Source organism: Giraffa tippelskirchi, chromosome 1, assembly GCF_054371585.1.
Source record: "Giraffa tippelskirchi isolate mGirTip1 chromosome 1, T2T-mGirTip1v1.2.pri, whole genome shotgun sequence".
Taxonomy (NCBI): Eukaryota; Metazoa; Chordata; class Mammalia; order Artiodactyla; family Giraffidae; genus Giraffa; species Giraffa tippelskirchi.
The window spans coordinates 48,272,343-48,286,439 of NC_137275.1; the positions used below are offsets into that span (position 1 = coordinate 48,272,343).

The 14,097-nt window shown below is 37.2% G+C and overlaps 1 protein-coding gene across 3 annotated transcripts in view; it reads left to right on the forward strand.

The window, feature by feature from the left end:
- GABRG1 (gamma-aminobutyric acid type A receptor subunit gamma1) overlaps window positions 1-14,097 on the forward strand; it is an 88,535-nt gene that overhangs the window by 47,234 nt on the left and 27,204 nt on the right. For all 3 annotated transcript variants that reach the window (XM_081519208.1, XM_081519279.1, XM_081519342.1), the window contains one exon: window positions 4,474-4,541. In XM_081519208.1, the coding sequence (XP_081375334.1) occupies window positions 4,474-4,541 (68 nt within the window). The remainder of the gene's footprint in view (window positions 1-4,473; window positions 4,542-14,097) is intronic.

Genomic DNA, 14,097 nt, shown 5'->3' on the forward strand with positions numbered 1-14,097 from the left:
AAATGAAACTAATAAACCTGTTGTCTTGTTATTAATTGACTTGCATAAAAACCACTCTGAGTCTAGTTATAATTAGCATAATAACATGATATTTATTTGTTACAACTCATAGCTAGTCAAAAATAAATGGCAGCTGATTAAAAGAACTCATTTGGAAGTCATCAGTTTAAGTTAAGCTATAAAACCTTCTCTACTTTATAGGACCTACTTTTATTTAAGAAATCTAATTGTTGGTTAGTAGATCCAATTACATTGTCATGTATTTTGTAAGTCTAGAAGCCTATACCTAGAGGAGGAAATTGCAACACCCTACAGTATTCTGAACAGGATATCAAGTATCAAGACTGGGAGCTGACTGTGGCTCAGATCATGAACTCCTTATTGCCAAATTCAGACTTAAATTGAAGAAAGTAGGGAAAATCACTAGACCATTCAGGTATGACCTAATCAAATCCCTTATGATTATACAGTGGAAGTGACAAATAGATTTAAGGGACTAGATCTGATAGAGTGCCTGATGAATTATGTACGGAGGTTCGTAACATTGTACAGGAGACAGGGATCAAGACCATCCCCATGGAAAAGAAATGCAAAAAAGCAAAATGGCTGTCTGAGGAGGCCTTACAAATAGCTGTGAAAAGAAGAGAAGTGAAAAGCAAAGGAGAAAAGGAAAGATATTCCCATTTGAATGCAGAGTTCCAAAGAATAGCAAGGAGAGATAAGAAAGCCTTCCTCTGCAATCAATGAAAAGAAATAGAAGAAAACAACAGAATGGGAAAAACTGGAGATCTCTTCAAGAAAATTAGAGATACCAGGGAAACATTTCATTCAAAGATGGGCTCGATAAAGGACAGAAATGGTATGGACCTAACAGAAGCAGAAGATATTAAGAAGAGGTGGCAAGAATACACAGAAGAACTGTACAAAAAAGATCTTCACGACCCAGACAATCACGATGGTGTGATCACTCATCTAGAGCCAGACGTCCTGGAATGTGAAGTCAAGTGGGCCTTAGAAAGCATCACTACGAACAAAGCTAGTGGAGGTGATGGAATTCCAGTTGAGCTATTTCAAATCCTGAAAGATCATGCTGTGAAAGTGCTGCACTCAATATGCTAGCAAATTTGGAAAACTCAGCAGTGGCCACAGTACTCGAAAAGATCAGTTTTCACCCCGATCCCAAAGGAAGACTATGCCAAAAAATGCTCAAACTCCTGCACAATTGTCCTCATCTCACACACTAGTAAAGTAATGCTCAAAATTCTCCAAGCCAGGCTTCAGCAATACGTGAACCGTGAACTTCCAGATGTTCAAGCTGGTTTTAGAAAAGGCAGAGGAACCAGAGACCAAATTGGAACCAGAGATCCAACATCCACTGGATCATCAAAAAAGGAAGAGAGTTCCATAAAAACATCTATTTCTGCTTTATTGACTATGCTAAGCCTTTGACTGTTTGGATCACAATAAACTGTGGAAAATTCTGAAAGAGATGGGAATATCAGACCACCTGAGCTGCCTCTTGAGAAACCTGTATTCAGGTCAGGAAGCAACAGTTAGAACTGGACATGGAACAACAGACTGGTTCCAAATAGGAAAACGAGTATGTCAAGGCTGTATATTGTCACCCTGCTTATTTAACTCATATACAGAGTCCATCATGAGAAACCCCGGGCTGGAAGAAGCACAAGCTGGAATCAAGATTGCTGGGAGAAATAGCAGATAGGCAGATGACACCACTCTTAGGCAGAAAGTGAAGAGAAACTAAAAAGCCTCTTGATGAAAGTGAAAGAGGAGAGTAAAAAAGTTTGCTTAAAGCTCAACATTCATAAAACTAAGATCATGGCATCTGGTCCCATCACTTCATGGGAAATGTACGGGGAAACAGTGGAAACAGTGTCAGACTTTATTTTTTTTGCTCCAAAATCACTGCAGATGGTGATTGCAGCTATGAAATTAAAAGATGCTTGGTCCTTAGAAGGAAAGTTAGGACCAACCTACACAGCATGTTAAAAAGCAGAGACAGTGTTTTTCTGACAAAGTTTCGTCTATTCAAGGCTATGGTTTTTCCAGTTGTCATGTATGGATGTGAGAGTTGGATGGTGAAGAAAGCTGAGTGCCGAAGAATTGATGCTTTTGAACTGTGGTGTTGGAGAAAACTCTTGCGAGTCCCTTGGACTGCAAGGGGATCCAACCAGTCCATACTAAAAGAGATCAGTCCTGGGTGTTCATTGGAAGGACTGATGTTGAAGCTGAAACTCCAATACTTTGGCCACCTCATGTGAAGAGTTGACTCATTGGAAAAGACCCTGATGCTGGAAAGGATTGGGGGCAGGAGGAGAAGAGGATGACAGAGGATGAGATGGTTGGATGGCATCACCGACTCAGTGGACATGAGTTTGGGTAGACTCTGGGAGTTGGTGATGGATATGGAGACCTGTCGTGCTGCGATTCATGGGGTCGCAAAGAGTTGGACATGACTGAGCGACTGAACTGAACAATATTCTTGCATGGAAAACCCCATGGACAGAGGAGCTTGGCAGACTGCAGTCCATGGTGTCACAGAGTCAGATGTAAAGAGTGGGGCTGAGCAACTGAGCACTGAAGTGCAGAAACGTATAGTTTTGCATACTGAGACTATTTACAATATCAAAGATTAAAAATAAATATAGTTTTAAAATAATATGAGCACTGTTTCTCAAAATGCCTTAAGTTTTCCGTGGAAGCTTACCAGCCTGGAGGCTCTGCCAGAGTAGGTTACCAAGGCAGGGAGATTTGGGACAGGCTAGGGAATCAGACAAGCAGACTCAGCTACACAATAAAGAAGATTCATCCTGCCAGGTCTAATATAGTGTTTGCATTGAAAGAATGATAAACACTGGGCCAGAAAGGGAATCACATAAAGTTATCCAGAAAGGATGACTGAATAAATATTACTAGAAACATGCTTACTTTAGAAACTTTTAATGTACAAGGTGGTTTTTCTGCTTTAATTTGCATTACCTCTATGTAAATCTCTATGAGATCTATTATAGATTTTTTTCTCACAATGTTTGTTCCCTTCTTGTCTACTTACGAAACCTTTACATGTATTCTTCAACAAGTATTTGTAGAAACAATAAATGAACCTTTGGAGGAGTAGGGAATAAAAAGAAACTATGTGAAAATGTTTTTCATAGTAAACAAAAAAATCTCATGAGTATAAATTATCATTACTATGGTAAATCTCATTATAGGAAGCCAAAAATACCTGACAAAGGTAGAAAGCCTAAATCACAACCACTATTTAGTAATTACAATATATTCACTATTGAGGGTATTAGTTAACCAGATGATTCAGTAAATGTTTAAAAGGCTGACCTGTGCTACACATTTTGATAGAATATAAGACTGTAGACATTTAAAGACTAACTCAGAAAGCACAAATGGCTGTGTACAAAACACAACAGATGAAGTTCACAGTGGTGGCTATACAGTATACTCTGAGAATTAGATGAAAATACACCTTTCCTTGGAGCCAACTATAAACAATCCAAAGGAATATTGTTAACAAGGGAGGAAGGAGGTGTAAATACATAGATTATGCTCCTCATAAGAATCAGACCTAGAGGTAGATGCTTTACATTCATCACCTCCTTTAATTATCATAACTGTGCTTCAAATTCTAGTATTGCTGGAACTGGTTTATACTGGCTCACAACAGCCATTAATTACATATTGTCCCCACTCTGCACTCAGTGACTTCACACTGGTATCTCTACATCAGTCACTGTGGGAGTATTTGCAACATTAAAATCAGCAAAAGGTACAAATCAGGGCTTTTTCACTCATCTCTAAGAGTAAGCTTGGTAACATTTGCTAGCACACCACTGATATGCACTAAGTAGATTAACAGGTTTCCCAGGTGGCTTATCTGTAAAGAATTCACCTGCAATGCAGAAGACACGGGTTCGATCCCTGAGTCAGAAAGATCCCCTGAAAGAGGGGATAGCAACCCGCTCCCGCTTGCCTGGAGAATACCAAGGACAGAGGTGCCTGGCAGGCTACAGTGCATAGAGTCGCAAAGAGTCAGACACGACTGAAGTGACTGAATATATGTGCATACACAGGCTTAAATAACAATATTTAGGCTCTAAAATCCATCTGATCCTAAATTCTATAACTGTTGCAGAGTAAATTATCTAACATTTTTAACTGAATTAACTTTATTAATTTTCATGGACGGTTTAAACAGTTTTAACATTTTTAGGCTGTACACTGGAATATTTTTAGTCAAAAATGGTCATTTTTAGTTACATAATTGATTTAAAAGATTGTTATATTTATAAAATGAGTCATGCTTCTTCATTTCATAGTGAAAAATGTTTTATAACTAAAATGATAAAGTATTAATGATTAGTAAAGACTTATTTAAATAAGGTTTAACACCCCCTCTGATTATATCTTTGAACATTCTTTGGTATTGGTATTTTGCAGTGAGGCCCACAGTAATTGAAACTGATGTTTATGTAAACAGCATTGGACCAGTTGATCCCATAAATATGGTGAGTTATGAATATTAAAAATTATTATTTGCATACAGTTCTTGAGTACATACCACAGCAATAGAATGAATATGTAAGCAATTTCTGAGAGCTAATTCTGAATGAGTTCAGGGTGAAAAGGTGCAGTGATTCACCAGTTGTGCATAGGGTGACTCCAAGGTATAGAGATGACTTTGTGGACAGCCGAGTCATCTTTTGAGATTGAGAATATAGTCACATGTGCCCTCAAATGCTAAAGGCACACTCAGGAGGAACTGTCCAGCAATGATTTGGATTTTAAGTTCAGGGAATAAATTGATTTGGAAATAGATATAAATTGAGAAGGGAGGAAGAACAAGCAGTATAAGATATAGTTTGAAGCCTCAAGAAGTGATCCAAGGGAGATGCATATTAAGAAGAACACAGATCTGATGATCAGATGGTAAAATGAGGCCAATGTGTATAAACTACAGGTGGGAAAAAAGAGAAGTGCAGAAAAGGGACATACTCAGAAAAGTCAGAGGGTAAGAGAAGCAGGGAGAAGATGATATTAAATTATCTGAGGAAGAAAAGAGGATGAAGAAGAAGGAATTAATAAACAATTGTCTATGTGCGTGAGAATCCAATGATAAATGAATTAAATTGGGCCTGCTGATATTGGCTAGATGGTACTGGTTCTCTCAGATAAAATTCAGAGGAATGCTGAAAGTAAGAAAAGATTAAGAGCTGAATCATATGTCTCTCCTCCAGCCTCAAAATTGGTCTCATACCCAACTTCTTGGCACAGAGCCGTGAAATACAGGTTCTGCAGGAACAGACATGAAACCATGTGCTGATTTCAAGGTGATGTAGATTAAGTGGGAATGCAGGTTAATTTTATGAACTACTATTTTGAGAAAACTGACTTACACTATAACTACTATTTTAAGAAACTTGACTTAGAAGAGAATGAGATAAGAAGTTGATGGTAGAGAGGGAAGAGAGTGTAAGAGAAATAAGAGCAAGAGAGAGAATATGAAAAAATGCCAAGGGAAGGTCATTTAGGCTGAAAACTAATAAAAGTGTGTAACTATGCTTTATCTCTTACATGTAGAATGAGTAGTTTTTCATATCATTTGAAAGACATAATTAACACCTACAATATAAGCCATAGACATTATTTCAAGTAGATTGAAAATGTACTGATGCAAACCCTAATAATCCCATTTCTGAGTCAGACTACTTGATGCCTTTCAACGGGTTCTATCATGTGTTATATTCATCTCCTTAGATGGACACCCATGTTAGCCTCCAGAGAAGACAATGGCAATCCACTCCAGTACTCTTGTCTGGGAAATCCCATGGATGGAGGAGCTTGGTAGGCTGCAGTCCATGGGGTCGCTAAGAGGTGGACACGACTGAGCGACTTCACTTTCACTTTTCCCTTTCATGCATTGGAGAAGGAAATGGCAACCCACTCCAGTGTTCTTGCCTGGAGAATCCCAGGGACGGCGGAGCCTGGTGGGCTGCCATCTATGGGGTCGCACACACATGGGGTCGCTAAGAGTCGGACATGACTGAAGCGACTTAGCAGCAGCAGCAGCAGCATGTTAGCCTCTCAGGCTGCCATAACAAAGTATCAAAGAATGGATGGCTCTAACAATAGACATTTATGTCTCAAGTTCTGAAGGACAGAAGTCAAATCAAGGTGTCAGCAACTTTGCTATTTTCTAAGACCGCCCTCCTTGGTTTGCATATGTCCTTCTTTTTGCTGAATCATACGGGCTTTCTTCAGTGCATCTGCTTCCCTTGTGCTCTTTGTGTATCCAAATTTTCATCCAAATTTCATCCAAATATCCAAACTTTCCCTTATTATAAGAACAGCAGTCAGATTGGATTCAGGTCCACCATAACAACCTCATTTTAAGTTAATCATCTCTTTAAAAGCCCTGTCTCCCAAAACAGTCATATTCTAAGGTATAGGGGGTTAGGCCTTCAGCATATAAATTGTGGGAGGACACCGTTCAGTGCATAATACCATGCAAAGATAATTTTCTAATGCTTTGATGATTTTTCTCCCCAACTTCATTTATTCATTATTACAACAAATTGTCCCCTTATTCTAATCTTAACCATTTTATACTTGAATGTTTTTGTTTAGTCATTGTCATGTCTGACTCTTTTGTGGCTCCACGGACTGTAGCCCACCCGGCTCCTCTGTCCATGGGATTTCCTAGGCAAGAATACTGGAGTGGGTTGCTATGTCTTACTTGAGGGGGATAGTCCTGACCCAGGAATCAAACCTGTACCTCCTGCATGGGCAGGCGATTCTTTCCCACTGAGCCAATTGGGAAGCCCTTTATTTTACCTGGATAATCATCATTATAAACCTAACAATTATCTATGTATACTTTATCCTATAGTATTACAGTCATGATCGGTTTTTCTCTTACTCAACATGATGTTCATGTGATTGTCATTAATTTTCACAGCTGCCTATATTGATCACCATAGTGACAGGATTCTGGCCACACAATAATGGACATCTTTGTCGCCTTAATGCAAATGAATATGAACTGACTGTGGATAAGTTGAATTTGATAGTCTGAAAATTGGAACTGGCTCTCAGGGTAAAGGGTTGGAGCAAATATTTGTCAGGCATTAGCTAAACCTCCGAGGAAATGGAAAGTCTGAAAGTAAAGAGACAAGGGAAAATAAACAATATCAGACCTTGAGGAATATATACATTTAAGGACCTGAAAGATGAAGCTGAGATAGCAAATTAAACTGATAAGTTGACAAGAAAATGAAGATAAAGCAAAGGAAGGTAAAATTTGAAAGTGTTTTAGTTTTCCTTCTAACTCCAAACGAAGATGTATACAACAACTTGGTTTTCATAAAGATAAAGAAGTTTATATAGCTGTGTGTACTAATTTAACATTATGCAAATATAAGATTTTATAAAGTAATGCCTTACTAAGATGTTAATTTTCTCTTTAAAAGAATCTTAAAATATTCAATCTCTACTAATGCTTAGGTAAACCCATTTGGGGATGTGGAAGTCTAAATTTTCCTGCATTGTATATTTATTATTTGAGCTTTTTGTCTTCAATTTGAATGAATTCATTAAAGAAAAAATGTGGTTATTAAAAAGAAGTAGAATTCAAGACTGAATTAGTATTCCAGAAATACTTTGACAAGAATAGCTATCAAGAGACTTCTGTGATGATATTCCTGCATAAAAGTTTCATAGTATTAAATATTTAGTTTCCAGTGGGGCAAATCACACACTTGTAATCTTGGACAGTGATAGTTTTTATTTTAAAGCTAATTAAGTGAAATTACTATTAAAATTGGTGATACTAAAGCACATATAAGAAAAAAACTAGAATATTTAATAGTGTTTATTGAAACAGAAGCATGTCATACTAGGAACAAAGGAACAGGTTACAGAGAAAACTTTTAACTAAACAATGCAGGAACATTAGAATTCAATTATTATAAAATGAATAGAATTGCTTTGACTGTGACTGTAATAAAACAAGCAGACTTGAATAGAATTAAGCAAGTCTTTTTTCCCCTCTTGACTACATATACAACTTAAGGTACTGATAAGGAACAAAGCTATTATATAGGTTTAATAATTTTACTTTTTGAAATGAAATAAAATATGGTTTAGTACAAAATGCTTTTTATTTTTCAAACTTGGCTGCATAAAATAGTATCTGTAGATTATTGATATGACTTAAAACAGTATCACTCTACAATCATATATATTTTTCCTCTTTTTTTTTTTAAATTCAAGGTTAGGTTAATGGATTCAATCCTGGTGTCACTGTCAAACATTGGGTATTCAATAATTTCATGTTAAAAGAATGAATAAATTAGTCAATAAATAGATTATCCCATAATTTCTATTTTTGAAAATTTGAGTGAAAAGTGAGTATCAGGTGCAACTAATCAGAAATGAAAAAAAAAAAAACTAACTTGGAAAGAGGCCATTCAACTATGCATGCTCTAATTAAAACTATCTAAATGTAAGCAGAAAAAAAAATACAATAAACACTGAAGGCACAAAATGTTAATAGAGGTTATTAGACTGAAATTAAAGCATTTCATCCTCTTAATTTTTCAGGTTTTGAGGAGATTATGTGTTTTCACTCTTTTGAGTAAATGTATCAGGATAATTAAACAATTGTAGTTATCCTCTGGTAGCACATATAACAGTCAAGGGTTATGAAATTCCTTGAATAAAGTAAAAATCAGTGAAAGCTCCAGTGACTCCAAGATGATATAATGGGTATCTAACACAAGGGGAGTAAGTACAGAACAGTAATTACTGAAAATTAAAGCTATAGTTTGGACATGGGTTTACTTATAGGAAGTAGTACACCCTTATATAGCACAATATTAAGAGATTATCAGTATAGGTTCTTTGAAAGTGTCAGACCAGAGAGAAAAACAGTGATAAAAAACTTCTCAAGAACAAGATCCCAAATCATGTCTATAGAATTTAACTTTATATCATTGTAAATGCCAGGGTCATAGGTCACATGATCTGAGAATATGGTTCCTAAGCTGGATACATTCTTCAGGCTTGAAATTTTTATTGGTTTTGGTACTGGAGACAGGGCCGAAGAATGAAGGCACCTGTTATAAAGAGGGAAAATTAGAAAGAAGCCAGGGCACCAGCTGGTCTAGACTCCAGAGTAACCACCTGCTGTAGTGACAGCACAGGGCAGTTCAGTTCAGTTCAGTCACTCAGTCGTGTCCGACTCTTTGGAACCCCCTGGGCTGGGCATGACAGGCGTCCCCTGTCCATCACCAACTCCTGAAGTTTACTCAAACTCATGTCCATCGAATCAGTGATGCCATCCAACCATCTCATCCTCTGTCATTCCCTTCTCCTTCCGCCTTCAATCTTTCCCAGCATCAGGGTCTGAGCAGTACACAAATGGGATTTATTGAATTTAGCAAAAGACAAGTTGTTTTCTTTCTGGCCAGTGTAGAAATATTTAACAATAATGCCCCCTTTCAGGCCCTTTTTACCAGAAAAGGAAAGTTCAACTGTTCCCTATAAAAGTATAAATAATCTTGAAGTATAGGTGAACCTACAAAAGTTATAAACATTAATTATTATTGCATGGAAATAAAATAAGGGGGTTAAGAGTTTTTTCAGTAAATAAGTTTTGTTCCATCATTTAAGCAGAATGGGCAAGCATCAAATGTCTGTATAGAAGGTGCCTGTGTGCATGCTAAGTCACTTCAGTCGTGTCCGACTCTTGGCGACCCCATGGACTGTAGCTTGCCAGGCCTCTCTGTCCTTGGGATTCTCCAGGGAAGAATACTCGAGTGGGTTGTCATGCCCTACTCCAGAGGATCTTTCCAACCCAGAGACAGAACCCTGGCTCCTGAGGCTTCCTGCATTGTAGGCAGATTCTTTACCACTGAGCCACCATAGAGAGGGAGGTGGTTTAGTCACTAAGTTAAGTCCAACTCTTTGTGATCCCATGAACTGTAGCATGCCAGGCTCCTCTGTCCATGGGACTTCCCAGGTAAGAATACTAGAGTGGGTTGCCATTTCCTTCTCCAGGGGATCTTGCTGAAACAGGGATCAAACAGGTGTCTCCTGTGGCTTCTGCATTAGCACAAATTTTTTTTACCACTGAGCCACCTGGGAAGCCCATGAGGTATAGTTAGAGGATAAGGTATAGTTAAATAATTTATTTGAGAATGGTGAGAACTGACTTTTAAGATTTTTTTAAAATTTTACCTTATTTTATCAAACTCAATGTTTATAATTAAATCCCTAGACATATAACTTTTGTTTAACCATTACAAATATACTGAGAAAGCTGGTGCTCGGGGAGAATTTTTTTCTTCATGAACCATGAATTTCTTTCAAGGAGCACATTTCTTTAGCATGGTTCATACAATCGGTCCCAATGTTCATGCTGCTACTGCTGCTAAGTTGCTTCATTCGTGTCTGACTCTGCACGACCCCATAGACAGCAGCCCACCAGGCTCCTCTGTCCCTGGGATTCTTCAGGCAAGAATACTGGAATGGGTCACCATTTCCTTCTCCAATGAATGCATGCATGCTAGGTCTCTCCAGTTGTGTCTGACTCTTTGCTACCTTATGGACAGCAGCCCGCCAGGCTCCTCTGCCCATAGGATTCTCTAGGCAAGAATACTGGAGTGGATTGCCAGTTCCTTCTCCACCCAATGTTCATAAGTTCTTCCATTTCTCTGTTTTTGTCTCTTCCTGCCCCTCTCTCTCTCGGGGTTTATTTCTCTCTACTCTCTTTCCCTTCCCATTTCTCTTCTTTCTTTCTTCTCTTTTTTTATTACTGATGCTTCCAGATTTAAGGAAACAAAGATTTAAACATAGCTTCTATATATTAAATTAACCCCACGTTTTTCTTTCTGTATTAACAGGAAATAGTCACTCCTTGCCAGCTATATTACTTTTAGGAATTATAAAACAGCAACACATTAAGTTTGTTTGTTTCATTCATACAATATTTTAAAGCTTGCTACCATAGTTTTTATTTCTTTTTTTGCATATTACATTAAGATTTATTTTTTTAATTATATCCTTTAAAGTCAATTTCTTTTCACTGGCTCTAATTTAGGTACCTTTTGACTCAACACTAACAGAAATAAAATTAAAAATTATAAATAAATGAGTGTTATTTTCATCTCTGTGCTGCTTTGATGCGGAATGCTCATTTGCTCTAAGAATAGGCAGTTAAGAGTTCCTCTAATAAAGAAATTAAATTGATCTCTAAAACTCCAAAAATTATTAAAATAATTTATACTATTTCTTAATGTTAAAAAACACTTTAAAATTTTTATTCTGTGATCCTATTTGTCTTTTATTTATGTAATACTTCTATTGTGACAGTTGATACATTGATTACTAAGTTAGAAAATATATGGCCTTCTTTGGAGAAGCATAAAACCTAGTGGGAGGATGGCTTAAAATATTAAATTAGATCAATACACAGGAGGAAGGGTCAGGAAAAATCCTGTTATGAATCCATACATATTTTAACTTGCAAATGGTGACCCTATGCTATATTTTCTAAAATATTTTCAAATAATATCATGGATTATCATTATACAGTGGTTACCACTGTTAGCTACTATTTTAACATTTTAATAACTTTATGTACATGGTTTCCCCAAATGCTATATTATTACACATATTTTTACTATAACATGGTATCTTTCCATGTATTATATCATGACTATTATTGCACTTAATTTCTGTTTAAAAATATCATTAAATATTGCCTCATATATTAAAATATATTTAATAATTCATTATCCAATACTGTGGTCAGTCTTTGGAGGTGTCTAATGTTGAAGTCCTTCTTAATGATATGCCTCCCAGGTTAGCTATAATTTTGAATTCTTTATGAACTAGTAGATATAGAATGTTCTATAATGGGCTAGTACTGCTTGGCAGTTCTGGCCTCAGGTTAGGATTAGGGGGAAAGTTCTGTCAAAATGTGGTTAAAATCTGGTTTTTAGCTTTGCTTCCTATCGAGCTAATTTAAGGCCCTATTTCATTTGTCAAATGTTATAGTTAATAGAGCTATACCTTATAAGTCTACAGTTTTCACCTCTTTATTTAAATTGAGTTATATGGTACCCACCAAGGGTTTTCAAAGATGAGTTCAAAGTTATTAGGCAACCACTTTGTTTCATTTCTTAATATAAAACTTATTTACATGAGAGTGACAAATGGTAATATGTTGCTAATGATATTTATTAAAAAAACAGAAAAACAATGAATAGGAAAAAGCAGTTTAGCACATAAGGTAATGACTTATCATGGACTAACGATCACTTCAAAGGGATCATATTTCACCATTTTAGAGATTCAGTTCAGTTCAGTTCAGTCACTCAGTTATGTCCAACTCTTTGCAACCCTGTGGACTGCAGCACACCAGGCTTTCCTGTCCATCACCAACTCCTGGAGCTTGCTAAAACTCATGCCCATCGAGTCGGTGATGCCATTCAACAATCTCATCCTCTGTTGCCTATTCTCCTCATGCCTTCAATCTTTGCCAGCATCAGAGTGTTTTCCAATGAGTCAGTTCTTCACATCAGGTGGCCAAAGTATTGGAGCTTCAGCTTCAGCATCAGTCCTTCCAGTGAATATTCAGGACTGATTTCCTTTAGGATGGACTGATTGGATCTCCTTGCAGTCCAAGGGACTCTCAAGAGTCTTCTCCAACACCACAGTTCAAAAGCTTCAGTTCTTCGATGCTCAGCTTTCTTTATGCTCCAACTCTCATATACACACATGACTACTGGAAAAACCATAAATTTGACTATATGGACCTTACAGCAAATAACGTCTCTGTTGTAATGTCTCTGCAATAATGGTATGGACCTAACAGAAGCAGAAGATATTAAGAAGAGGTGACAAGAATACAAAGAAGAAGTATACAAAAAAGATCTTCATGACCCAGATAATCACGAAGGTGTGATCACTCACCTAGAGCCAGACATCCTGGAATGTGAAGTCAAGGGGGCCTTAGAAAGCATCACTATGAACAAAGCTAGTGGAGGTGATGGAATTCCAGTTGAGCTATTTCAAATCCTGAAAGATGATGCTGTGAAATTGCTGCACTCAATATGCCAGCATATTTGGAAAACTTAGTAGTGGCCATGGGACTGGAAAAAGTCAGTTTTCATTCCAATCCCACAGAAAGGCAATGCCAAAGAATGCTCAAACTACCACACAATTGCACTCATCTCACACGCTAGTAAAGTAATGCTCAAAATTCTCCAAGCCAGGCTTCAACAATACGTGAACCACGAACTTCCAGATGTTCAAGCTGGTTTTAGAAAAGGCAGAGGAACCAGAGATCAAATTGCTAACATCCGCTGAATCATTTAAAAAGCAAGTGAGTTCCAGAAAAAGCATCTATTTCTGCTTTATTGAGTATGCCAAAACCTTTGACTGTGTGGATCACAATAAACTGGAAAATTCTGATAGAGATGGGTATACCAGATCACCTGACCTTCCTCTTGAGAAATCCATATGCAGGTCAGGAAGCAACAGTTAGAAATGGACAAGGAACCACAGACTGTTTCCAAATCGGGAAAGGAGAACGTCAAGGCTGTATATTGTCACTCTGCTTATTTAACTTCTATGCTGAGTAATTCATGAGTAACGCTGGATGGATGAAGCACAAATTGGAATCAATATTGCTGGGAGAAATATCAATAACCTCAGATATGAAGATGACACCACCTTTATGGCAGAAAATGAAGAAGAACTAAAGAGCCTCTTGATGAAAATGAAAGAGGAGAGTGAAAAAGTTGGCTTAAAGCTCAACATTCAGAAACAAAGTTCATGGCATCCGGTCCCATCACTTCATGGCAAATAGATGGAGAAACAGTGGAATAGTGGCAGAGTTTATTTTTGGGGGCTCAAAATCACTGTAGATGGTGACTGCAGCCATGAAGTTAAAAGACGCTTACTCTTTAGAAGAGAAATTATGACCAATCTAGACAGCATATTAAAAAGCAAAGACATTACTTTGCCAACAAAAGTCCGTCTAGTCAAAACTATGGT